At 49.0% G+C, this 26,032-nt stretch overlaps 2 protein-coding genes across 3 annotated transcripts; one reads left to right on the forward strand and one right to left on the reverse strand.

The window, feature by feature from the left end:
- Positions 1–37: 37 nt before the first annotated feature.
- On the reverse strand, positions 38–18,973 carry carmil1 (capping protein regulator and myosin 1 linker 1). Of its 2 annotated transcripts, none has more exons than XM_040188081.2 (38): positions 18,705–18,973; positions 14,595–14,692; positions 13,029–13,079; positions 11,966–12,025; positions 11,595–11,716; positions 10,928–11,025; positions 10,764–10,834; positions 10,604–10,677; positions 10,447–10,522; positions 10,282–10,370; positions 10,083–10,177; positions 9,706–9,792; positions 9,502–9,605; positions 9,312–9,389; positions 9,149–9,225; positions 8,825–8,929; positions 8,345–8,414; positions 8,155–8,236; positions 7,973–8,072; positions 7,818–7,872; positions 7,504–7,676; positions 6,619–6,687; positions 6,430–6,523; positions 6,231–6,329; positions 6,012–6,140; positions 5,706–5,828; positions 5,453–5,628; positions 4,990–5,077; positions 4,777–4,911; positions 4,588–4,654; positions 4,100–4,341; positions 3,705–3,817; positions 3,110–3,587; positions 2,701–2,743; positions 2,406–2,588; positions 2,197–2,328; positions 1,440–1,601; positions 38–1,279 (listed from the first exon to the last, which is right to left on the reverse strand). In XM_040188081.2, exons 1-38 carry the CDS (start codon positions 18,733–18,735, stop codon positions 1,143–1,145), a joined length of 4,266 nt encoding a protein of 1,421 aa, XP_040044015.2. In that variant the 5' UTR covers positions 18,736–18,973; the 3' UTR covers positions 38–1,142. The 2 variants fall into 2 exon arrangements, with proteins under 2 accessions (XP_040044015.2, XP_077937119.1); XM_078080993.1 differs by having other exon boundaries at positions 3,705–3,820; positions 18,705–18,949.
- Positions 18,974–20,213: 1,240 nt separating this feature from the next.
- LOC120826111 (uncharacterized) lies at positions 20,214–22,910 on the forward strand. Its single transcript, XM_078081001.1, is given in 3 exon segments — positions 20,214–20,707; positions 21,223–22,613; positions 22,615–22,910. Coding segments are annotated over 3 exon segments (1,644 nt in total). The 5' UTR covers positions 20,214–20,514; the 3' UTR covers positions 22,675–22,910.
- The last annotated feature ends 3,122 nt before the right edge of the window (positions 22,911–26,032 follow it).

Here is a 26,032-nt window from a genome sequence, read left to right on the forward strand (position 1 = left end):
AGGGAGGGAGGAGGGGGAGAAACAGACGGAGTCTGGATGGTGAAGCTGCATTTATTGGTCAGAGAAACATACAAATACAGAAATATCCGACAGGCTGATATCACATTTCCAGGTTTGTACATTTTATGGCAAATAAACAAGAACACGTACGTTTACTTTCAGGTCTTAGAATAAAAATATACCATATTTCCCAAATCAAATAGAAAACTACCACCACCACGTTTCTTATATGTGAATCAGCAGCACGCGTGTGATAAATCAGAGTTGTGTCCTGGATGATACAATATAAACCCCAGAGATGTGCATCGAACTCTCTAAATTAAATTGTTTTGTTTTTTTATATCAAACGGATGCATGTGAACATTATTAGATATTAGGCACGTGAGTGCAGCAGCACGTTGAGCCACAGGAAGCGGCGTGGAACCAGCAAACAGCAGCGGCGATGAGCCTCTCTGCCAGAAGCCCTTATTTGGGCGTCACAGACCTTTCAGGAAGCGCTCGGATGTGAACAACTGTGTTTACACGCCATTAATCCTGCATTCTGACTGCGGCAGGGCGGATGAAGACCAGGAGAAGCAGCCGAAAGCTCAGAGGCAACGAGTGACTTAAATAAACCCAGCAGAACAATGAATAGCATCCGCCACCTTTTGTGTGGGACTAAATACCACCAAACTATATGGCTCATAATATAAGCATTTAAAAAAAAATTATATATATAAAAAAAACATTCATATATATACACACACGCATACAATCCCAAAACATGGACAAGGTGTGATGCAATAAAACCTTCTGCAGTTATTAACTCGTCATCATAATCATTCAGTCCTTATAATCACTGTGAAATAAAAAGGGTATTCTGTTAAAATGAAAATAGAGTTTTGATAAAAGCTGAATGAGCTGATCTGGGTTTGATTAGTTTGTCTCAGCAGCAGAACTCTTTAGTTTCTCTTGCTGTTCATTTTTCTGTAGATAAAACACACGCTGGAAGTCGTGCAGAACCGGACCTCCTTCCCGTCTAAGCAGCACCAGAAGGAAGCCGTCGGCTCTCTTCTTCGTGGCCACGGAGACGCTAACGGGGCCGATTTGGTGGTAATTTGGCCAGACAGCTGGGACTGATCCGAGATCAGGAAACACAGGGGCTAAAGTTCTGCCCGGGTCGGACCGGCGGCGTCCGACTCGTCCTCCGTCTCATCGTGGGACTTGAGGTCAGCGGGCGGAGAGGGAACGCCGTCTTCAGCTGGACTGAGATCTGAGTCGGTCAGGGAGGGAGGCCTCACTGGGGGGGAGAGAGAAAGAAAGAGAACCGATGAGCAAATCCGGTCTGACTGGGAAATTCAAAAAGAAGACCCTCTGAAATGAAACTTTCTAAAGCGGTTTCAGATGTCTGGAGGTGATTCGTGCCACATTCAGAGATGAAGGGGGGGGATTAGTCAGACCGAGGGAGGGCAGCGACTCTGCTCGCTCTGGTTCCTCCGGAGGTGGAGGAGGAGGAGGTGGACTGTCCGAGCTCTTCAGGGACGACCACGGGCGGCCTTCGGCGCCGGGATCGACCGCTGGACTGGGCGCCTCGAACGCATCACCGTCGTCGGAAGACTCACCTGTAGAAACGAGTGAAAAGGTTGATTATTTAAAGTCCAGCCCTCGATCCTCTAGAGCAGAGAGATGGACGTGTGGGACCAGCTTGTCTTTAGAATGACCCAAATATAAATATGCACGGACGAATCCATGGATCTGAATAAGCGTTATTATATACTCTATATTGTGTGTAAAGGACTTTTGTGTTCATCACTTTCCATTTTAAAAATATTTTTATATAACACAAAACTCCCCTTTTTGATTACATGGAAGAAACTGTTAAAAATACTTCCTGCACGTGTTAATTATACAAATCACAGACACGCGGCCTCTGCTTGGGATGAAGTGTGTGTGGAGGCGTCAAGTGAGGCCTTGAAAGCATTCATTAATCAGCTTGTCAGCTCGGAGCGCTGAGTCACACGACCTCAACAAAGGAAAAGGGCTCATTTGTAATTCATCACGTGTTACTAAAACGCTACGATAGAAGATCAATGCCGCTACTGGAACTTCGACCGCTGCCGCCAAGCACCCGAAAAGACTTCAACCAACTCGTCGAATGGTGTTTCTCCCAATATCACAAAGCTGCTGCTGCTGCCGCGCTGGTGAGGAGATGCTTACCGTCCAGCAGAGACGGGGCTCCTGCGGAGTCGCTGCTCTCTCTCCCCTGCTCCGATGGGGCCCTCTTCAGGCGGGGGGCAGGAAGTGGTCCTTTGGTAGACGGGCTTCCTGTTGGAGCCTCAGCCGAGTCCTCTGAGAAACAGAACGATCAAACAGTCAATTGATTTGGTACAAATACAACAGGAGAGTTTCTCCAAACCGTCGCCTACCAAAGGTGTAGGGGCCGCCGGGTCTGGGGCTGGTCGGACTGAGGGGCCCGGAGGTCCGGGGCCCGAGTGGAGGTTTGGACGCTTGGGTTGGGGGCCGTTTGGGGGTGACGCCGGGTGGTTTCGACCTGGCAGTCGGCTCCGGTTTGGACTCGTCGGCGTCCACGTTGATGACAGGACGGACGCCTGCCATTTAAATATCACATTTTCAAGATTTATATACACACACACACAATAAACTGCAACATATGAACAACGTATGGATGGAAATCCCAGCAAAGGTCAACGGGAAACTGACCTTTATTGTTGAGCACATTGTCCAGTACGGCTGACGACTCGGCCTGGAGACAGACGAGTTTTCATTTTAGCATCTTTTAAATTGTTGTTAGCAAGGAAATAATTCCCGCCAATAAAAAACTATCACACGTGGAAGAATGTCGATATACCAACTGAAGACATGAAATAGTGCAAAAGTTAAAATACAGCGATACAATTGACATAAAAATATAAAAGCGACTAAAAACTTCAATCACAATAGCATTTAAAGCACACTCAATTTGTAAGTTTAAGTAACTTTTCTCTATTAAATGTTACTTCGTCTTGCTGCATGTTCTCAACTTTGCATCACACGTTATTGGTAGCAGAGATACTGGTGTAATGATGGTCTCAAATGCCTTCAGAAGATTTGAACCATGAGCTCCACTCACCTTCTTCACAGCCATCCTCTCCTGTCTGGCCTTCATCTCAGCCAGAAGGTCCATGCCCATCACAGGGACCCCAATATGACGGGGAATGTGGGGGATCTCCTTAGTCCCCACACGCGTCTCCTCCTTCGCCACCTCGGGTTCGGCGGACGCTGAAGGGGTCTCCATTTCAGAATCCGTGTGGTCCGAGGAGTGAGCCCTGCGGAGCTCCTGATGCGGCTCGGCCGCAGCGCCAGAGCTTCCCGCGGCGGTGGCGGGGGACGTTGGGGTGGTTTCCTCAGTGACCGCGGTAATAGCGGGAGCAGGTGAAGCAGAGGTGGAGGAGGCCGGTTGGGGCGGAGCGAGGGAGGCGGTTCCGTGGCTCTTCTCTGAGCGGGACGTCCGGGATTTGATGAGGTTAAAGAAGCCGCTCTTTCTGGATTCGCGCTTCTTATCGGCCGCTTCTTGCGGGCTGAAGGACGGACCTTTCACAGTGGGAAGTCTGGAGACGAGAACCAAAAAAAGGTTTTCATGTTGTGGAATCATGGATTTTATAGAGTCGTTTCTGACACGAATCATCTTCAAAGGATGGATGGTTACGGTGAAGCTCGACCCTCACTTGAAGCTGCGTTTAATGACTTTCTTGGAGAAGAAGTCTTCCAGACCCTCGTCCAGCTTTCCCATGATGCTGTTCTGCTCGGCCTCTTGTGACGTCGGGCTGCCGGGGGCCTTCTGCTGAGACGATGAGACTCAATTAGATTTTATTTAAGCGATGTTATGGGGTTGTAAACGATGGAGCAGCACCTTCTTCATCATTGAGGGAAACGGTATTTATTCTAGATTCCTCTGAAGTGATTCATTATCTACAAAAAGGTCAAGGTTATTTAACATTTGAAGCATAACATTTGAAATTAAACGATATTTCAGTTTATTGGCAGCTATGTCATGACTATCAATTTGGTTTCACCAAAGTATCACTAGTGATCCGGGTTTCGCTCCCTGAGGGACACCTACGGCAGGCCGGCTGGGTTTGGTCCTCTTCATGGGTTTGGGTCGGAGTTTGGTGTGATGCTCCAGCATCTGGTGCTCCACAGACGGCAGCTCGCCCACACAGACAGGCTGTGTGTCCAGTGGAGGGGGGGGGAGGTCTCCCTGGGAGGCTGACACTCTGTCCAATGGCTGTGCAGGAGGAGGAGGAGGGTCCTCAACGTGGATGGGAACCTCCTCCAGAGCCTTGTCCAGGTCGAACTCCATCTCTGTTGGTCAAATAGAAGGAACGGGTCAAAGCGTTCAGTGGGATGAAGACTCGCCGGAACGAATCTCACTGGTGTGGAGATCGGAGAGGAATCCAAAACGAGATGTAACAGATCTAGTTCTCCAGTTCTCCCCATACCGAGACAATCTGACGTGACGTCTGCTCCAATATCACGGCTCTACTTTAGCTTGTTAGCAACCGCTAAGACAAATACGCCTCAGTATTCACCGGAAAGATATTAACTCACCGAAGGCCACGGAGACGGGTCGCAGCATCCTCACCAGAATGCTCCTCCTCTTGGATTTAGGGTTCATCTAAAGAGGGATGAACAGGCCGTTAGTGTTACAGGAGACTTTAAGTTCCTCTCATCCGTGCGGGTTGATTCTGCAAAGCAGCGGAGGCCATGGCGTCATACGCGGTGACCGACGTCCCTCACCACGCAGCTGTCCACATCCTGCAGATCCTGGTCGTGTTTCTCTGCTGGCTGCAGAAGCATCTCATCCAGAACCTCCGTCTCCATCGGGGGCTCGGGACGCAGCACGGGGTGACTCTTCCTGATCACATGGTCGCCCTGGAGACAGACGGATGGTGGACAGAGATTGAAAGACAAACGGAGACAGGCAGCCGGAGGGGCGGAGAGGACACCAACCAGAGTATGCTGCGACCTGGACAGAGACTCCAGGATCTCGTCCACGACGCGGTCGGAGAGGAAGGACGCCATGCTCAGCTTCACCTCGCTGTCTCACGCGGAGAGGACGACACAGAGCAGAGACACTTTCAGTCCTCTATGCCTCCAGCGGACACGTGACACAACTGTCCAAGCAATGGCTGCCGTCTTCTTCGGTCTTCGTATTGTTAATGAACCTCTGGCTGTTCACAGGGAGGGTTTGCAGCTCCCACGAGGACACAAACTGCCCTTTAGCAGATGACGCACTTGTAGCTCACACACGGTGTGCATGGCGAGTAGGTCAAAGGTCAATTGTGAACCACAATTCAAAGTTGAAAAAGTTGAAATCTGCTTTAAAATTTGAAAAGCTATAAATATCAAAGAAATAACTTCACACATCTGTTGCCTGATGGAGCTGAAGCTGAGCAAAGCGCGCACGCAGCACCTGATCTTGTTGATGATGTCGACCCCGGACTGCTCCAGCAGCGTGGTGGTGATGAAGCTGCGCGGGACGGTCATCCTCCCCGCCCCAGCCTTCAGCAGCTCCTGGCGAAGGCCGCTCCTCTTCATCACGTGGGGACACAGGCCCTCGGCAGCGTCCACCATGGACACCAGCATTGTCTGCGGAGGAGACGGTGCCGCTCAGACCTCACGTGGGGCTCCGGTTTTACCGCTCTGTGCACGTGAGGGGGTCAGACCTGCAGCTGTTCGTCCATCACCCGGGCAACCTCCCCAGCCATGGACTCCAGCTTGTCCTGGATGGCCCCGACGCACGCGCCGCTGGACCCGCCGCTCTTCAGGTAGTGCAGGTTGGGGAGCAGCTGGAGGGGATAACGGAGAGGGATCTTTTCACTTTTGAAACCTTTTAGCAGCAGAAGCTTTGGGAGCTTAACACGATAAACAGACGTAGGGTGAACTTTTTTGATGCTCATTGCCATAAATTAATGACAAAACAAAAAAGGGGGGATTTTAATTTCTCGAGTCCGGCCGACTCGTCCTCCTACTTTCTTGGAGTTCCTGGCGTCCTTCATGAAGTTCTCAGCCGCCTTCACGTCCTCCTGGACCGCGCTGGTCTCCGTGAACCTCAGAGAGTTCAGGTGGTCCTGCACCCTGACGCAGATCATGTCCATCATCTGTGTCACAGACGGCGACATGTTACTTCGGCGGCCTGCGGTTCTAGTGTGTGTGTTTGTCTGTGTGTGTGTGTGTTTGTGCGCGCCTGCCTGCTGCGTGGTGGTGGTGACTATTCCCTGCTGCAGCCTGTACGCCTGATCCTGGAGGTATTTGCGCGTCTCGTGGTTCCTCAGCAGGTACTGCTCCATCTGCATCAGAACAACACACATTTCACTGCAATCTGAGGAGACGTGCGACACGCACAGTGAGTCGGAGACTCTTCATGTAGGACAGGACAGGACCACGGACCTTCAGCAAGGCCTCCTCCGTCTTCTCCGGGCTCGCCTTCAGTGCCTGAGCGGCATCCATGATGGGAATGGGCATGAAGCGAATGGTGTGGTTCCTAATGGGGGGGAAGAAAAGCACATTAGCACGACTCACCCGGACAGCAGGCGGCCAGCACAGCGGCCACGTGACCTCGACCTGCTCGGCGCTTACTTCTCCAGAGCAGCAGCGACGTCCTGAAGACCCTGAGGGCTGATGTTGTTTCTGTCCCACGCGATCGTCCTGCAGACACAAGCAGAGGAAACACAGCAGAAGCTTCTTCAAGTGCCGGTTTGTCACGAGATCTGAAATAACTTCTTAAAAAGGGAAAGTTAAGAATTGACTTTTTAGACATGTTCATGCAGAGTTATTAATCGGTCACATTGGTGCTTGTATGAAACATGCATTCTTACTTCTGTGTGTTGAAGACTTGAAACTAGAGACTGAGACCATAAACTCATGTTTAAAACGTTTACTGAGGGAATAAATCAAGAGAGAAGTAGAGTCACGTTCTCCTAGACGTCTATGGGAGCAGAGGAGTCGCCCCCTGCTGGTCACTACAGAGAAGTAGAGTCATTTCCTCATAGACGTCTATGGGAGCAGAGGAGTCGCCTCCTGCTGGTCACTACAGAGAAGTAGAGTCATTTCCTCATAGACGTCTATGGGAGCAGAGGAGTCGCCCCCTGCTGGTCACTACAGAGAAGTAGAGTCATTTCCTCATAGACGTCTATGGGAGCAGAGGAGTCGCCCCCTGCTGGTCACTACAGAGAAGTAGAGTAATTTCCTCATGGACGTCTATGGGAGCAGAGGAGTCGCCCCCTGCTGGTCACTACAGAGAAGTAGAGTCATTTCCTCATAGACGTCTATGGGAGCAGAGGAGTCGCCCCCTGCTGGTCACTACAGAGAAGTAGAGTCATTTCCTCATAGACGTCTATGGGAGCAGAGGAGTCGCCCCCTGCTGGTCACTACACAGAATGCAGCTTCACTTTTCAGACTCGGGGGTTTCCGTCACTCGGTTATTAAAGCTCTCAGACATTATTGGGCTGTTTCGCTCCTCACCTGAGTTTGGTGTTGATCTGCAGGGCTTTGGCCAGCATCTTGGCCCCCATGTCGCCCATGGAGTTCCCGCTGATGTCCAGTTTGGTCAGAGAGGTGTTGCTGCCCAGCGCGTTGAGGACGATGGACAGGTCGGTCTTCAGCTTGGAGTCGGCCAGGGACAGCGAGTTCAGCGGCTGAAAGGCGGTTTCACAGGCGAGTTCTTTATGGGGTGATTTCATCCGAAGCGTCTCATGATCGCTTCAGTGTTAAATAAAGGCTTAACGTGCAAACAGATGAGAGAAGACACAAAGACGGGGAGAGAAAGTTTCCCTCACCGAGTCCTCCTCCTGAATCATGAGAACCAGGTTGTCCAGAACCTGGGACACATTTCTGGGGAAAGAGACAAGCCAACGCAGTCAGTAATTCAATGAAGTCATTAAAAACCATCGGGCTGGAGTGTAAGCTTTCACAGCTGGAATGCGTCGCCCACTTAGACTTGATGTTGTTGAAGTTCTTGCCCAGCGACAGGTGCCTGATGGAGCGGTTCTTGGCCAGCCAGACCAGCAGGGTGGTCAGATCCATGTCCAGACCTGAGGCAAACGCCGCAGGGAGACACGAGTCAATGCAGCGGCCACCGCTTATGCTCCGAATCTAAAAGAACAACCTCCTCACTGTTGTCAGAAATGTCCAGACTGGAGATGTTGGGAATCTCAGCCACACAACCCTCCAGGATTTGGGAGCCTGCAGAACGCAGCTGAGGACAAAAGGTGGCATCTCGAGGATCAGCTCTGCTGAAAGGGTCTGTTGTGCGTTTCTTTTGCACATTCACTACATGCTGAATGCAAACACACGCCAGCTTTACCTCGCAGCAGCTGAGGTCCAGGGACACGTCGCTGAGGTTGGGGTTGCAGCCCAGTCCCAACAGCAGAGCTCTGCAGACAGACAAGCCAGCGGGTCAGCGCTCCGGACCGCCTCGCCTTTCATTCTGTCTCTAATTGGTCGAGTATTGGGGGAGAAGTGGCGGCCCTGTGATTGTATTCATGGGAACTCCCCAACTGTCAATCAGCTCAAACTGGTGTGACACATTTGATACCAACTGGAGTGACGTTCCCTCGACGTGATCTCAGCACGGCCGCTTTCGTGGGTTTCACCTGCAGCTTCCCCATCATTCATTTCAGCTAGAAGTCACTGTATGACGTGAACAACGCGGCAAACTCACAACTCCACTGAGCCGGTTTGTCTGAATGCACCACACGCTTAGTCACTAAACACTACACATCCTCTCAGAACTCCAGGCTGAAACGAGCAGAACTAAAGTCAGCTTTCAGAGGTACTTCCTTACTTCAGAGCCTCCAGAGGCAGCCTGGTTCCCGACAGGCTGACCGAGCTCAGGGCCTGAGCGCTGCTGAAGAACTGCTTGAAGGACGGAGAGATTTCTCTGCACTTCCTGTGTGGATGTGAGGAGAGACGTGTTAAAAATGACCCCGTGGAAGGCGAGAATACACCATCAATGCAGAGAAGAAGTACGAACACCTCGTACGGTCAGCTGGGTTAAATGTACATATCACACTACATTCAGTCAGAGATGATGCCGTCTGCCAAATGTCAGACGGGTGTCAATGAGTGGATTGTTGATAGGAGGATGGGTGAGAGCTTAACGTCTGACCTGTGGGAGAAGACTGACTTGGACATGTTGAGGACGGAGAGATGCTTCAAAGATCCTCTGAGAAGAGATGCACACACCTAAAAACGTACGAACACGCAGACATCTTCAGCGGGGAAAATCAACGTGGGGTCGAGAGCTGAACGTATGAACGAGCTGCTTTCACCTGCTCCAGAGAGCAGTCGCTGCTGGACAAGTCCAACGTCTGCAGGCTGTTCGGGTGACTCAGGAAGCTGTGCAGGTTCTGAGCGGAACAGATACCAGAACCACATCTGAAGCTGAAACACGCGGTGCGGTTGAGGGTTTGTCTCGAAGGTGGGTGTGACGGAGGAGGGGGGTGGGGAGGGGGCGCGTACCTGGAGGTCGTCGCCCCTGAGCGAGTTTCCCGACAGGTCGAGGTGAGCGAGCGTAGCGGCGACCGACGCGTTGGCGCCGAGAGCCTGACAGAGGCTGTTCACACCTGCAAGAGAAACACAGCGTGGGGACGATGGGGGAGGCTCTCTCTCTCCCCCTCTCTCTCTCCCTCTCTCCCAGTCTGTCCCGCCGCCCCCCCTCCTCACCTTTAGGAGACATGGAGGTCCTGGAGAGGTTCAGGTGCTTCAGGCCCATGGGGAGCTTGGCGAGCTGAGCGCTCAGAGCGGAAACACCTGCAGGAAGTGACCGAGCGGCTGTGAGACGTTAAGAGGCGACGCGGCCACCAGAGGGCGCGAAACATCCCCAAAACTCCCCTCCGACCACGAGCATTCGCTCCGCTGCGATGCCCGTTTGAGCGGCAGGGTCCCCCGGTAGAGGCCCCCCCCCCTGGTAGAATCACTCTGATGAATTAAGTCTCCTTGTCCATTTTTTGAGGACACAAATATGAGCCGTGGAAGCCAACGCCTGCTACACGGCGTGTGTGTGTGTGTGTGTGTGTGTGTGTGTGTGCGCGCGCGTTGACCTTTGTCCTCCAGCGAGTTGTTGCTCAGGTTGAGCGTCTGCAGCGTGGAGGCCGGGTTGTATGACAGAGCGCCGGCCAGCTTCTGAGCGAAGTCGCTGAAGAGGAGAACGACGTGGCAGAATCAGGGGATCATGTGACCAAGTGTAGCCGACGACGACGACGCCGCTTTAGGACGCCGGACAAAAGACTGACCCCTGACCTTTTGAGTCCAGTGTTGTCAAGCAGCAGCTCCTCCAGTCTGCTGGAGCGAGACACCACCCTCAAGATCTGCTCGCAGATATCGGTCGACTGCAGACACACCGTTTGGGCCCAATGAGTCACTCAGCGGTTTGATCATTAGATTCTCGTCTTTTTACCAGTTTACCAGTTTGTAGTCTTTGGTGGAGAGTTTGGTGAACCACTGGTTGTACTCCAGAGCTGCGATGATCGCCACCAGATCCCTGCCGGGAAGGAACCGAAGCATAGAGAACGATGAACAGAACGGTTGGGATGCTTCGTGAAGCAGGCTGGGGGGGATGTACCTGTTCTCCAGGTGAATGAAGTCCTGCATGTTGAGCTCTCTGGTGTCCTGCGTGAGATAGATGGTGTCCACGTCCTGCAGGAGGAGACCAGAGATGTTCACGGACATCGCAAACCACTGAACTCCACATGGGAAAGGTGAAAGAAGGGCGGAGCACGCACCCACTGGACCTCCTCTCTGTAGGGCAGACCCAGGTAGTCGCACACACACCAGTACTGATGAGAGAACCCGCCTGCAAAGCGCCGACAGGACAAACGCAGGACTTCACAACACATTACACGTGCAACACGCCAGCCGCTCGCCATCGCTTGGGAGGTGGATTTACCGCACGGCCCCACGTCGGCGGAGGCCTGCTCGTCCCACGCCGCCTGCAGGGACGCCGTCCTCTCCGGGGGCTTCAGGCTCAACTTCCTCATCGACTTGCTTCCTTGCGGAGACGGGAGGAGGAAAATAAGGAGGGGAACTTCAGGGGGAGACGCAGTACAACGCAACTTTGTTCTATTTCAATAGGAACGAAGAAACCACATCGGAGCTTCTGTTATGATCCATCAAAATGCAGATTATGGCCCCGATTCATCGATTAGTCCATGTCAGACAACTGGAGACCGGCTATCAAGGGTTAAAGATCTGACAAACATCGCAGGAACATCTCAGGGAACAAATCGTATTTAGCATTTCTGCTAAATAAAATCAACGATTAATTCCCGATATGGTGAAATAGTTTTAGACCGTTTGTTACAGATTGTTACGTTCATCACTGCTGTGAAAAGCAACGCCGTAAACCGGGGCCACATTTATTTAAAGGTAATTATCCAGCATCGCCCTTAACTAACTGCTCTTTTATGTTCAGATTTTTACGACCTTTGTTTATGTATTTATTTCTCTTCTTTCTCTCCTCTGTTGTAAAGCGCTTTGCTCCTGTATGAAGGCTGCTTATTAAATAAAGGGGATGATGATGATGATGAAGATGATCCCCGGTACTGGTCACCTACACAGGTGAGCGGGCCGGGCAGATCCGCTGCAGGCTGCTGCCGATGTGAGCGATCACCTCGTCCACCTCGTCCACCGAGCCCAGCCGGAGGCTCCAGGGGCCGCGCTCGCTCTCCAGCACCAGCTGCACGCGCATGCACACATGCACGCACACACACGCACGCACACGCACACACACGCACACGCACACACACACACGCGAACAAAGAATTCAGACACTAGATCTTCAGTTTTGTTCCTGAAACATGATCAGTGTTTAAAGACGTCAGTGGGCTTGGTGAGTGTGTGTGTGTGTGTGTGTGTGTGTGTGTGTGTGTGTGTGTGTGTGTGTGTGTGTGTGCGTGTGTGTGTGTGCGTGTGCGCGTGTGTGTACCTGAGTGGGCTTGTTGCTGCTGATTCCCTGGATTTCCAGGTAGCTGAAGGAATGTTCCACCTGAAATAAGAGAGGAGGTCAGAGTTCACGGAGGCGTCACACAGGAAGACGAGCGCGTTTCTGCTTCCACAGATGGAAACTTGCGTGTCCCAAAAGGAGAAGTTCCTCCACCGCAGTGAAGTAAAAATAAACCGCGTCTTCGTGGGAACTGGAGGACTTTCCCAGGAGGCCTCAGTGGGACTCGAGGTGCTGCGCTGCATTCATTCATCTTTACATTTAACAGAGCAGCAGGAGGGAAGCAAACCTAGAAGTCACTACATGCTCACATATTTAGGATTAGCTCCTGGAGGTGCTCAGATCTCATGAAACCCCTCCAGTTAGTGACTCCCCTGTGGCTACATGTAGCATGCTAACACGCTGCAACTTGTTCCTGCGGTGGAGAGGAGAGCTTCAGACCTGAGGAGGAGGAGAGCTTCAGACGAGGACTCTCCCTTCATGGAGCCTCTTCTTCTCAAACGCATCAGACGCTCAGGAACAACAAGCATCAAAGTCAAAATAACTCACTTATTACGGGGGGGGGGGGGGACATGGAAGACAGGGGACGTATAAAAGGACAAAGAGAACCAGAATGAGCGAAAAGAAGAGGACAAGGGGCAAGGAGAGAGAGAGCGAGCGAGCGAGCCCCCCGTCCCGTCCCCCCTCCTTTCCCTGTCAGCTGTTAACTCCCCCCCCCCAGGACGGGACAGTCGGCCCGAGGAACAAAGCGTCCTCTGTCCGGCCTCTGCAGCAGCATTCAGGGTCACATCCAGACCAACAGAACGTGCAACGTGAGGAGAGGAGAGAACGAAGCGGGAGGAGGTTCCACCAGCAGGATTCATCCTCTGGGAGCTGCTTTCATCTGCTTGCCATTGACACTTCGGGTTCATTTAAAAGAATGAAAGCAGAATCATTTTGCATTTACCTCTTAGTTTAGTTAAGGACCTTTAGTGAGCAGCAGAAGAATCACACGCATTCAGGAGCAGAGAAACTAGAGCACAAACTGGACGGGGAGGAGAAGACTGACCTTAGCGGGGACCCGGGCGGTCAGCAGGTAGGCCCGATGCGTCGCCAGCGCCTGAGAACAGAGACGCACACGAATCACACGTCCACCTCCATCACTACGACCACAGCGGCCTCACACGGCGCCCGTGTCCGACGCGGAGGTCACGTTGGAACCGGCTGGCCAATGAGGAGCGTGCTGGAGGTCACGGATCTGAAGAGAGAGGCGAAGCGAGCAGGAACAAGGAGGCGGAGCCCGGCGTGGTAAATCACAGGAAGCCAGAGGCCGGCTCCTCTCCGACTGACTCATGAGAGCTGGAGGCGTCCAGGTGTTTTACAGATGTGAGGGCAGGTCGGTCCGTGCGAGTCAGATGGGACCAAGATGCACTGCGAGAATCAAACTAGACTGATTGTCTTTAGACGGACTCGTATCGTTCGTATACTTCATGGACATTATGGACGTTTTTAATCATTTGAAAGACTAAAGCTGCGGGTGTGCAAGTTATTAATCAACATCAACTATTAAATGATGAAATATGGATCATATCAGATAGATTCTCTGCTTTATGAGTCTAGAACCTGGAAACAATCCAACGCCTTAATGTGCTTATCATCATTCTAAGAAATGATGCAAAGGGGTTTTTGATCTGCTGGCGTAGAGCTGTGGAATGCAGTGTGTGTCTGCGTGTGTGTGTGTGTCTGCGTGTGTGTGTGTGTGTGTGTGTGTGTGTGTGTGTGCGCCGCCCCCCGACTGAGCGTTGCTTCAGTCAAGTCCCGACAGGAGTCGTCTCATTCTGCAGCGTTATGAAACGAGAGCAGACGTGAACAAATATGGGACACACACACACACACACACACACACACACACACACACACACACACACACACACACACACACACACACACACACACTTAAATAATCCATGTTCTTGAAGGGAAATGATGACGTTTAAGACGCTTTGCCCCCCCGACCTCCACTCCCTCCAACGGGGACGAACTGGACCTCCGACCCGGAGTCAGCCGGCGTCATGAGGAAACGCGGCGTGACTCCGCTCACAGCCGCCACACGAGAAAGGAGCGAATCGCCACGATATCAGAGCCCGTTATCTGGGCGGGTAGAAGTGAAGACGTAGAGTTTAATGCACAAACAGCCCGTTGGCTTCTGATGGACCAAAGGGGGGAAGGAGTTCGCTGCATTAAGCGTCGCACGATGGAAACGTGAATTGGAGGTCGCGTGGAGCCGGCTAACTGCAGCCGACGCTGGCGAGCGATAAACTGAGCGGATTCAGAGTCATCTTTTACATTTGTTTAAAGCCACGATACTGTTGATTTCAGTACATACGTTTCCCTAAATTAAGGTGAAATAAGGCAAGTATAGTGGAACTCTCTAGATGATCATTATTCATACATAATAAGTATATTGTGTTCTTTCAGTGTCTTAAACCTTCACTTCCTGGTTCATATTTCCCATCGACACAGGACGTCGCTTCCCCTTAAGCACTAAACTCATCATCCAAGTTCCTCTTATCGTCTTCAATCCAATCTCACACCACTACGTTCCCATCGCTCAAAGCCAACGGCGGTCACTTACCAGCACTCTGCTCTCCAGCTTGTCACCTTTGACCTCCAGCTGGACTCTGCGCCCCAGGGTCAGCTTCACCCCGCGGCCCGCCGCGTCCCGCACGCTCTCTGCAACGCGCAACGACACGACGTGACTCCCACAAACAAACCGGAAAAACGGGAAAAAAACATCCAAACATCTGCTGGGACGTTAAAACATTCAGATTATTCATCGTGTGCGTGTCGTCGTACCCAAAAGAAAAGAGGAACATTGAGATTTAAACAAATACAGCACACGTTTAACCATAAATCTTCTCCTCCGTTACTGCTGTAAAGTGCATCGACTTTCTGCTTTAATTGAGCCTCACGAGCTGAAGCAGACTCTGATGTGTTTACAGTCTGGATGTTGATTTGGTCTCTGATGTGTGTACAGTCTGGATGTTGATTTGGTCTCTGATGTGTGTACAGTCTGGATGTTGATTTGGTCTCTGATGTGTGTACAGTCTGGATGTTGATTTGGTCTCTGATGTGTGTACAGTCTGGATGTTGATTTGGTCTCTGATGTGTGTACAGTCTGGATGTTGATTTGGTCTCTGATGTGTGTACAGTCTGGATGTTGATTTGGTCTCTGATGTGTTTACAGTCTGGATGTTGATTTGGTCTCTGATGTGTTTACAGTCTGGATGTTGATTTGGTCTCTGATGTGTGTACAGTCTGGATGTTGATTTGGTCTCTGATGTGTGTACAGTCTGGATGTTGATTTGGTCTCTGATGTGTTTACAGTCTGGATGTTGATTTGGTCTCTGATGTGTGTATAGTCTGGATGTTGATTTGGTCTCTGATGTGTGTACAGTCTGGATGTTGATTTGGTCTCTGATGTGTGTACAGTCTGGATGTTGATTTGGTCTCTGATGTGTTTACAGTCTGGATGTTGATTTGGTCTCTGATGTGTTTACAGTCTGGATGTTGATTTGGTCTCTGATGTGTTTACAGTCTGGATGTTGATTTGGTCTCTGATGTGTGTACAGTCTGGATGTTGATTTGGTCTCTGATGTGTGTACAGTCTGGATGTTGATTTGGTCTCTGATGTGTGTATAGTCTGGATGTTGATTTGGTCTCTGATGTGTGTGCAGTCTGGATGTTGATTTGGTCTCTGATGTGTGTACAGTCTGGATGTTGATTTGGTCTCTGATGTGTTTACAGTCTGGATGTTGATTTGGTCTCTGATGTGTTTACAGTCTGGATGTTGATTTGGTCTCTGATGTGTTTACAGTCTGGATGTTGATTTGGTCTCTGATGTGTTTACAGTCTGGATGTTGATTTGGTCTCTGATGTGTGTACAGTCTGGATGTTGATTTGGTCTCTGATGTGTTTACAGTCTGGATGTTGATTTGGTCTCTGATGTGTTTACAGTCTGGATGTTGATTTGGTCTCTGATGTGTGTACAGTCTGGATGTTGATTTGGTCTCTGATGTGTTTACAGTCTGGATGTTGATTTGGTCTCTGATGTGTTTACAGTCTGGATGTTGATTTGGTCTCTGATGTGTTTACAGTCTGGATGTTGATTTGGTCTCTGATGTGTTTACAGTCTGGATGTTGATTTGGTCTCTGATGTGTTTACAGTCTGGATGTTGATTTGGTCTCTGATGTGTTTACAGTCTGGATGTTGATTTGGTCTCTGATGTGTTTACAGTCTGGATGTTGATTTGGTCTCTGATGTGTTTACAGTCTGGATGTTGATTTGGTCTCTGATGTGTTTACAGTCTGGATGTTGATTTGGTCTCTGATGTGTTTACAGTCTGGATGTTGATTTGGTCTCTGATGTGTTTACAGTCTGGATGTTGATTTGGTCTCTGATGTGTGTACAGTCTGGATGTTGATTTGGTCTCTGATGTGTGTACAGTCTGGATGTTGATTTGGTCTCTGATGTGTTTACAGTCTGGATGTTGATTTGGTCTCTGATGTGTTTACAGTCTGGATGTTGATTTGGTCTCTGATGTGTTTACAGTCTGGATGTTGATTTGGTCTCTGATGTGTTTACAGTCTGGATGTTGATTTGGTCTCTGATGTGTTTACAGTCTGGATGTTGATTTGGTCTCTGATGTGTTTACAGTCTGGATGTTGATTTGGTCTCTGATGTGTTTACAGTCTGGATGTTGATTTGGTCTCTGATGTGTGTACAGTCTGGATGTTGATTTGGTCTCTGATGTGTTTACAGTCTGGATGTTGATTTGGTCTCTGATGTGTTTACAGTCTGGATGTTGATTTGGTCTCTGATGTGTTTACAGTCTGGATGTTGATTTGGTCTCTGATGTGTTTACAGTCTGGATGTTGATTTGGTCTCTGATGTGTTTACAGTCTGGATGTTGATTTGGTCTCTGATGTGTTTACAGTCTGGATGTTGATTTGGTCTCTGATGTGTTTACAGTCTGGATGTTGATTTGGTCTCTGATGTGTTTACAGTCTGGATGTTGATTTGGTCTCTGATGTGTTTACAGTCTGGATGTTGATTTGGTCTCTGATGTGTTTACAGTCTGGATGTTGATTTGGTCTCTGATGTGTTTACAGTCTGGATGTTGATTTGGTCTCTGATGTGTGTGCAGTCTGGATGTTGATTTGGTCTCTGATGTGTTTACAGTCTGGATGTTGATTTGGTCTCTGATGTGTGTGCAGTCTGGATGTTGATTTGGTCTCTGATGTATGTGCAGTCTGGATGTGGTGTGAGACGTTTCGTCTCCGTCTGTCTGCATTTCACAACACATTGGGGCGGATTATTGCCAACGAGGTTTTCTCACCACTTCAGCAGCGGTGGGAAAATCCAGGGACGGATGGAGGAGGAGGAGGGTGTGAAGTACCATAAAAAGGAGGTTAAATGGGGGGGGAAACGTTGAGGGGGGTGACGAGAGTCACGTTTCGGACAAACCGGGTTCAGCTGGAGTTTAACACTTGTCTCGTAAAATAAGTGTTTGACGTGATACCAAATGTTCCAAAGTGCAGAAATAAGACGTTGATGTTCTTCCTTTTCTCCATAAAGAGACAAAGTGAAAACAATCAGCACCACGACATGAAATCCTCCCTTCACTAAACGAACGTCACGCCGTGTGGAAGAAGACTGGAAACTGAGACCACAAACTCGTGTTTACAACGTCTACTGAGGAATAAATCACGTCCTCCTCCAGCTCTGAGAGAGCTGATGAGCAGCGGCAGGTCGGTCTGAACCGACAGACAAAAAGCTCCATTCATCATCATCTTCACCACCATCACCATCATCATCATCATCGTGACGGCGGGCATGGGATCGCTGCTCGGCGCCCAGGTCTGATGTCCAACGACGGTCGTGTGAAGACGACGGTTTGTTTTAGTCTCATAATAATTGTTTGAGCTCATGACGCGCGACGAGAGGTCGGCTTGAGAACATTTCTAATTAATGTACACTCCTGTCGTCGTTTCAACACTTTGTTTGCGGGCACACAAACACATATTTGATGATCTCCTTTGTTGCGTTCTGACATCACACTTCTGCATGTGGTCTTTTTAAAGATACGAATGTTTAATCCTTTAGTCCGGAAGTTAGCAGGATTACAGAAAGCACAACAAATAAACTGACATTAAAAAGGTGTAGTAAGGTGGTGGTGGGGGGGGTCCAGTTTAACAGGTTGAACACAAAAAGAAAAGCCCTTCACTCCTTATTTGTACACACTGCCCCCCCCCCCCCCCCCCAAAGCAGTGGTTTCTTTTGACACTCTGAGCCGATAAGATCTCACAAAGCAAAGGAATGTCCCAGGACCCACCCCGGCCAAGCCCCCGTCCCCCCCCCGCCCGGCAGATAAGGAAGTCGGAGAGGAGAAACTCCCCGGTGGCCCTCAGGCCACGAAAACACTGAAGCGCATCTGAAGCCCGCCTCGCCCCCACGCGCGGCTTCTCCTACTCGGTTAACTCAACTTCAACAAGTCGGAAGGAATAATTCAAGGTTCTAACCGACGATGCGTTTGCATCACAGCTGAAATCCTTCACACCGAAGTCAGTAACTGTCCTCTTGGCCCCCACGTGACGCTTCGGGTCATTTTACGTTCAGTTTATGAAACAGCGTAAACTACTTTATCACAGTGGAAACCCGCCGGAAACAAGCGCGTTAACTCACCGAGCAGCTCGTTGGGAATGCCCTCCGACATGTCCCCTTCTGCCGGGGCGCACAGCGCGGAGGAGTCCGGGGAGGAGGGCCGGAGGAGCGGCCGCGCCGTGGGGGGGGAGAGAGGGGAGAGAGGGGAGAGGGGCCGGGGTCCGAGCGCGGGCAGCGGTGCAAAGAGGCCCGTCTTCTTCAGCCGGTCACCTGTCGACACCCTGCTCGCCGTCTGCGCCCGTTCCCGCGAGCCAGCACGCCGCGCGTACCTGCGTGCCCACGTGACGTCACGCCCCTCGCTCGCACCCCTCGGTGCGTTCCTTCACGGAGAGCGACACCTGGCGGCGGGTTGAGGGGCGCTAACCGGAAGCTGGTTTTCGGCAGCTTTATTTTGTAACAGGAAAATGCCTCGTTGAATGTGGACGACCCGCTGCTCTTGGTAACGTTCTCCAGCAGCTCGCTCCATGGATCTGGCTCTAAATCCAGATGATGTCAGACACTGACAGATATGAATGATGTTTTCCTGAGATTATTGGCTTTATAATCCAAATACATATTGTAGTGGCTAAAGTTCCCTTTTTACTTTCGGCAGTTGCTTCTTCAGGTCTTCATTCATTTAACCACCCCAAAACGGAAAGAACGAGTCTACGCGTGTTTAATGTGTTGAACAACGGTAGAAAACAGTGTGTTCGCTCCGTTCGCTTTACTGACAGATCTGACAGAGGAAAATTACACCGCGTTTTCTCGCCTCGTCAAAGCACAGGTGCCTTACGTCATAAGTCAGTGCGCTCACTCGCGTCACTCCTATGTATCACGCCAAGCATGTACACTAAACCTGTATTAACTAACATGCAAATTATGAGTACAATTATGTAATCACAGTGTAATTATACTTATGATATAATAAATCGTCAATAAACATGAATCAAAATAATATCGATCTAAATCTAAATTACAACATGGAAAATGGCACTAACACATATACTTTTAGGATTCATGCACATCTTGCCAAATTTTTGGTCTATTTTGCATCTGTTTCCTGTTTGTAGGTTTAAGACGATAATGTACTTAATATCTCTGGAACAATCTGAGGGGGTTTACAGCTTTTGTGTCATAAGAAATCACGTTTGAAGTAATTTTTTGATCATATCTTGGATCATATTCGTAAAATGAATAAATGCGTCATAAATGTAGGTGGTCGATATCAACGTGAAAGGCATCTCTGGATACAAAGGATTTCGCCGTATTTCACGGTTAATTTTTTCCCAGGAGACATTAAGTGTTTTCCGGCACTTCATTGTTGTCATATTGTTGTAGTTTGGATATTTGGACAATCGGTTTTGCCACTTTTGGTACAGTTCACTTTAAGAGGGGAAGGGGAAGTTAGAAAACAATATCTTGAGTTGTCTAGTGAGCCTCCTTATCCACATTTGTTACGTTTAGAAAAGATGGAAAGTAATAAAAGACGGAAATAGCGAATTCTATAAACTTTTATTTTGAAGGTTTCCCTGTAAGCCACAGAGAACCCGGATGTTGGTCTCAGACCGATCGGCCGCAGCATCAGCAGCGTGTCTCCGTCGTGTTGATCAAGTATCAGTTGTCTCCATCAGTCCGGATCCGGATCCACCAGAATCTCTGCACGTCCGGATGAACCTCTGATGGACTTTCAGCTGCTCACCTTTTGTTCTGGATCTTGTTCCTCTGACTCATCATCAAGCTATAGATGTTAGCTTAGCACGCTAGCTGGAAGTTAGCACCACGGTGCTAGTCCGAGTTTAACGGAGAACCAACGGTGTTTATCTGGAGGACACGTGTCTGAGATTCAGTCAAGATGTCCAACGTCCAAATGCTGAGATGTTTACTGAAGCAGCGAATCACCGAGGACGCCGAAGAGACATTTGGGCTGTTTGAAAGAACGATAGCAGAGTACGAGGAGGAAGCTTCTGGATTAAAAGAGGACAACGAGGGACTAAAGAAACGTCTGCGCGCTGTTTTCAACCCAGAAGTCCGCGTTCACAGAGCAGGTTGGTTCTCTCTCGCTCTCCTCACTGACATCAGAAAGTGATTATTACTTTAAAGCGTCTGCACATGTCTCTCACTACGGCCTACGAGTTAAAGTCCATCAGCAGTGTTGGATTTAGTGCGCCTGATTTGCAGACTCAGGATTCACAGGTATGCTGCATGTATTATTCTACCATTATCATACGTGAAGTGAACGTTGTAAAGGGACGGCACGTTTTTCTGTACAGCATATTTCAACACCGGGACCTCTCGGTGGTGCTTATCTTTTCTTATTTAGCACAACACTAGAGCAACACGCTTTTGTCTACACCTGTTATAGAGCATGTTGATGCATGATATCTAGTGGCCCACAAAGGATACAGGACGTGGTGGACTGTTTGCAAAGTATAATCACCTGCCACGCTGCAGCCGGTTAACCACTGACTAGCAGATGCTTTGTCCGACGACCCCAGGCATTCTCTGCGTTTGTAGCCGTCTACATTATTATTATTATTATATACATCATTATTCTCCACAGACCTCCGGCAGATGTTCGTGGTTAAAGAGGAGCAGCAGGAGGGGAGCTCTAGTCTAGACCAGGACGACCCAGAGTCCCCCCTTATCAAAGAAGAGCTGCTTCAAGGGCTGGACGAGGCTGACATGAAGGTCTCATTCACTCTTGTGAAAAATGAAGATAATGAAGAGGAAGCTCAGTTCTCACAGCTTCATCAGAGACAAACTGAACAGATGGAGACAGAAGGTGATGCAGAGGACTGTGGAGGACCAGAACCAGACAGGAACCCGGGTCCAGATGGTCCTCCAGAACCAGATACTGATGACGAAACTGGAGACTCATCTGAACCAGATACTGATGACGAAACTGAGGACTCATCTGAACCAGATGCTGACGACATTGATGATTGGAATGAGGCCAGAGAACCTCAGGCAGGTTTAAACTCTCCTAATAATGATAACGGTTCCGTCAGTGAGTCAACATGTAGAACAAGTGAGAAACCTTTGATCTGTTCTGAATGTAAGAAAACATTTCGTTGCATTAAAGAGCTGAAGAGACACATGATGAGCCACACATCAGAGAAACCTTTCAGCTGCTCGGAGTGTGGTAAATGTTTCACTGCAAGCGGAAGTCTAAAGACTCACATGAGATGTCACACAGGGGAGAAACCTTTCAGCTGCTCACAGTGTGGTAAATGTTTCACTAGAAGCGGAAGTCTAAAGACTCACATAAGATGTCACACAGGGGAGAAACCTTTCAGCTGTTCAGAGTGTGGTAACTGTTTCGCTCAAAACAAACACCTGAAGACGCATATGAGGTGTCACACAGGGGAGAAACCTTTCAGCTGCTCACAGTGTGGTAAACGTTTCACTGCAAGCGGAAGTCTAAAGACTCACATGAGATGTCACACAGGGGAGAAACCTTTCAGCTGCTCACAGTGTGGTAACTGTTTCACTGCAAGCGGAAGTTTAAAGACTCACATGAGATGTCACACAGGGGAGAAACCTTTCAGCTGCTCACGGTGTGGTAACTGTTTTGCTCAAAACGAACACCTGAAGCTACATATGAGGTGTCACACAGGGGAGAAACCTTTCAGCTGCTCACAGTGTGGTAAATGTTTCACTACAAGCGGAAGTCTAAAGACTCACATGAGATGTCACACAGGGGAGAAACCTTTCAGCTGTTCAGAGTGTGGTAACTGTTTCGCTCAAAACAAACACCTGAAGACGCATATGAGGTGTCACACAGGGGAGAAACCTTTCAGCTGCTCACAGTGTGGTAAACGTTTCACTGCAAGCGGAAGTCTAAAGACTCACATGAGATGTCACACAGGGGAGAAACCTTTCAGCTGCTCACAGTGTGGTAACTGTTTCACTGCAAGCGGAAGTTTAAAGACTCACATGAGATGTCACACAGGGGAGAAACCTTTCAGCTGCTCACGGTGTGGTAACTGTTTTGCTCAAAACGAACACCTGAAGCTACATGTGAGGTGTCACACAGGGGAGAAACCTTTCAGCTGCTCACAGTGTGGTAAATGTTTCACTACAAGCGGAAGTCTAAAGACTCACATGAGATGTCACACAGGGGAGAAACCTTTCAGCTGCTCACAGTGTGGTAACTGTTTCGCTCAAAACAAACACCTGAAGATACATATGAGGTGTCACACAGGAGAGAAACCTTTCAGCTGCTCACAGTGTGGTAAACGTTTCACTGCAAGCGGAAATCTGAAGACTCACATGAGATGTCACACAGGGGAGAAACCTTTCAGCTGCTCACAGTGTGGTAAACGTTTCACTGCAAGCGGAAATCTGAAGACTCACATGAGATGTCACACAGGGGAGAAACCTTTCAGCTGCACAGAGTGTGGTAAATGTTTCACTCTAAGAGGAAATCTGAAGACACACATGAGGTGTCACACAGGGGAGAAACCTTTCAGCTGCTCACAGTGTGGTAAATGTTTCACTACAAGCGGACGTCTAAAGACTCACATGAGATGTCACACAGGGGAGAAACCTTTCAGCCGCTCGGAGTGTGGTAAATGTTTCGCTCTAAGTGAAAATCTGAAGGTACACATGAGATGTCACACAGGGGAGAAACCTTTCAGCTGCCCAGAGTGTGGTAAATGTTTCGCTCTAAGTGAAAATCTGAAGACACACATGAGATGTCACACAGGGGAGAAACCTTTCAGCTGTGCAGAGTGTGGTAAATGTTTCGCTCTAAGTGAAAATCTGAAGGTACACATGAGATGTCACACAGGGGAGAAACCTTTCAGCTGCCCAGAGTGTGGTAAATGTTTCAGACATGATGGAACACTGAGGAAGCATCAATGTCAAACTGTAAAAGTCCACATGCAAACTCACACAGATGAGAATCCTCTTTAGCCCCTTTACCCAATCAGTACCCTCTCTTGGTTACATCATTGTTGCCCATGTGAGTTTTGACATGGAAACTCATCCACGGAGGCTCTCACCTCCCTGGCTGATGGAGCTCAACCTCCTGCAAAGATTTCATTTTTTAAAATGTTTGTGAAGACAGAGATTATGTGCTAGCTCAAAGAGGCCGCCGAGGATTGAGAGAGCATCCGTACCCTCTTACCATTGAAGAGTTTAATATATGGTTCCCCCTCGTGTTCTTTGTTCAGTGGTGTGACTGGCCCGCTCTGCAAAAAGTGTCTAGTCAGATTGACAAATCTATCCAGAGAGACAGCGTCAGCAAGGCTTACGGGGCTGTTAGAAAACGTCTTGTTTACGACAATACACCGAGCGGTGTGCAACCTGGTATGTCTACTACCATGTGTAGACCGAAAATAATTCACCCCTCAACCATCTAAAAGAATGACAGGTGGTAGAAAATAAGTTCTGTGAACCTGACGAGGTGTTTAAGGATACTGCACGGTTCCTAGAATACCTTAGAATCAGGGTGCTACATCTGTTGAACAAGGTCTGGGTTAAATATAATATAGAGATCTGCTACGGCTGTCAAACAAATAATCCCAGTCAGACAAACTATCCGTGTTTATACCCATGTGACTGGTTCACAGAACTACACTTTGATCTGCTGATGAAAAGGCTCTGGAATGAGAACTTCATATCCGCCATCCTACTGTTTATGGATATGAATGACCTTCAAGTCGATGCAGACCGCGTCCAGGGGGGTGCGGAAGTACTTCTTGACGAGCTGAAATCTGGAGGCAATGCGGCTGAAAGTATCCAAAAAATGTATGATACACTGATCGGGGAAGATGAACTCAAAATGAACCAACTGAAAAAGCTTGGCAGGTTGTGGGGAGAAGTATCAAACCCGTATGAAGCGTGGGAGGTACCCGATGATGATGATGATGATGATGATGATGCGACAGACATTGATGTGTAAAAACAAACATGCTAAAAAAAAAAAAATGAAATCGAAAATGAATGAAGTTTTCTGAGTGTTTTTATAACTGAAAATGTATTTTTGCTTTTGCAATGGGGCGAGATACTACTATACTATCAATCTGCTTGTCACATGTTGTACAAGAGAAATAAAATATGTTGTAACGAATGAACTCTCGGTCATTTATACTTTGGTATTATCATGGAAGGGACTCTACAGAAGATTTATCTAGACCCAGCCCATCCGGGAGGGTTAGGCAGTGTGTCTAAACTTCGCAATGCGGTTGGAGAATGTACCGGAGTGACGCCGTCACTATCTAGTGTTAACGAATACCTACTAGCGCAAGACGTGTACACATTACACACCAAGCCAGCCGTACATTTCCCGAGGAATAGGGTTTTGGTCAGCGGCATTGACAAACAGTTTCAGGCTGATCTAGTTGATATGGGTGAATATGCTGAGGAAAATGACACTGTGCGGTATTTGCTGACGTGTATCGATGTATTTTCCAAATGTGCGTGGGTTAGATGTCTTTCTAACAAATCTGGCCTCACAGTCACAAAAGCCTTTAAAGACATTCTGAGTGACGGACGCATACCTGTGAAACTTCAAACAGATGAAGGTACAGAGTTTTATAACAAACACTTTCAGCGGTTGATGTCACAGTATAAAATGGCGCATTTTTCAACATCGAATGAGACCAAGGCCAGCGTGGTGGAGCGCTTTAACAGGACTTTTAAAACCCGCATGTGGAGATATTTAACATCCGTTAATTCACGAAGATATGTGGATGCAGTACACGAGCTTGTCGAGGCCTATAATAACTCACACCACAGGTCCATAAAGATGCAGCCATCAGCAGTCAATAAAGACAATGAGAAGACGGTCTTCATCCAACTGTACAAGTTGTACCCTTATGTATCCATAAGGAAGGGTCGTATAGTCAGACAACACCCTCCGCTTATTGTACGCCACTCTGACTTGTCTCGTTTTTAAGATGGAACTTCTTCTTATCCCGCCTGATAGTTTCAGACAGTGTGGTCAAAGTGTGTGTGTTGTGATTGGTTACATAAGCCTGTACGAGGCCAATCAGTGACTGGGGGGTGACGACGGAGGCGTTTCTAGCGTTTAATGTGACGCCTTTACATTTGACAGCTGTTTTACCCTGCAGGGTGTCATAGGCGTAGCATTTGGGTCCTCCTGATACAAACTCTGTGATGTAGTCTTCACTAGGCGGTCCGCATATGTCTCCGCTGTTTAACTCATCAGTCAGGTCACCAAGATATGCCCCCAGGGGCGGCACCCAGTCGCTCCCTCTCGATGTAAAGACAACGCTGTCTGTGTCACAGTACAAGACCCTCTCCTGCAGTTTGTCTCACAAGTCGTAGAGCATCAATCTGGCATGGGCAGTTGTCAGGGCTTCTACAAAGACGTTTACGTCTTTTACACGGGCATGTCGCCA

Source organism: Gasterosteus aculeatus, chromosome 10 (genome assembly GCF_964276395.1).
Source record: "Gasterosteus aculeatus chromosome 10, fGasAcu3.hap1.1, whole genome shotgun sequence".
Taxonomy (NCBI): Eukaryota; Metazoa; Chordata; class Actinopteri; order Perciformes; family Gasterosteidae; genus Gasterosteus; species Gasterosteus aculeatus.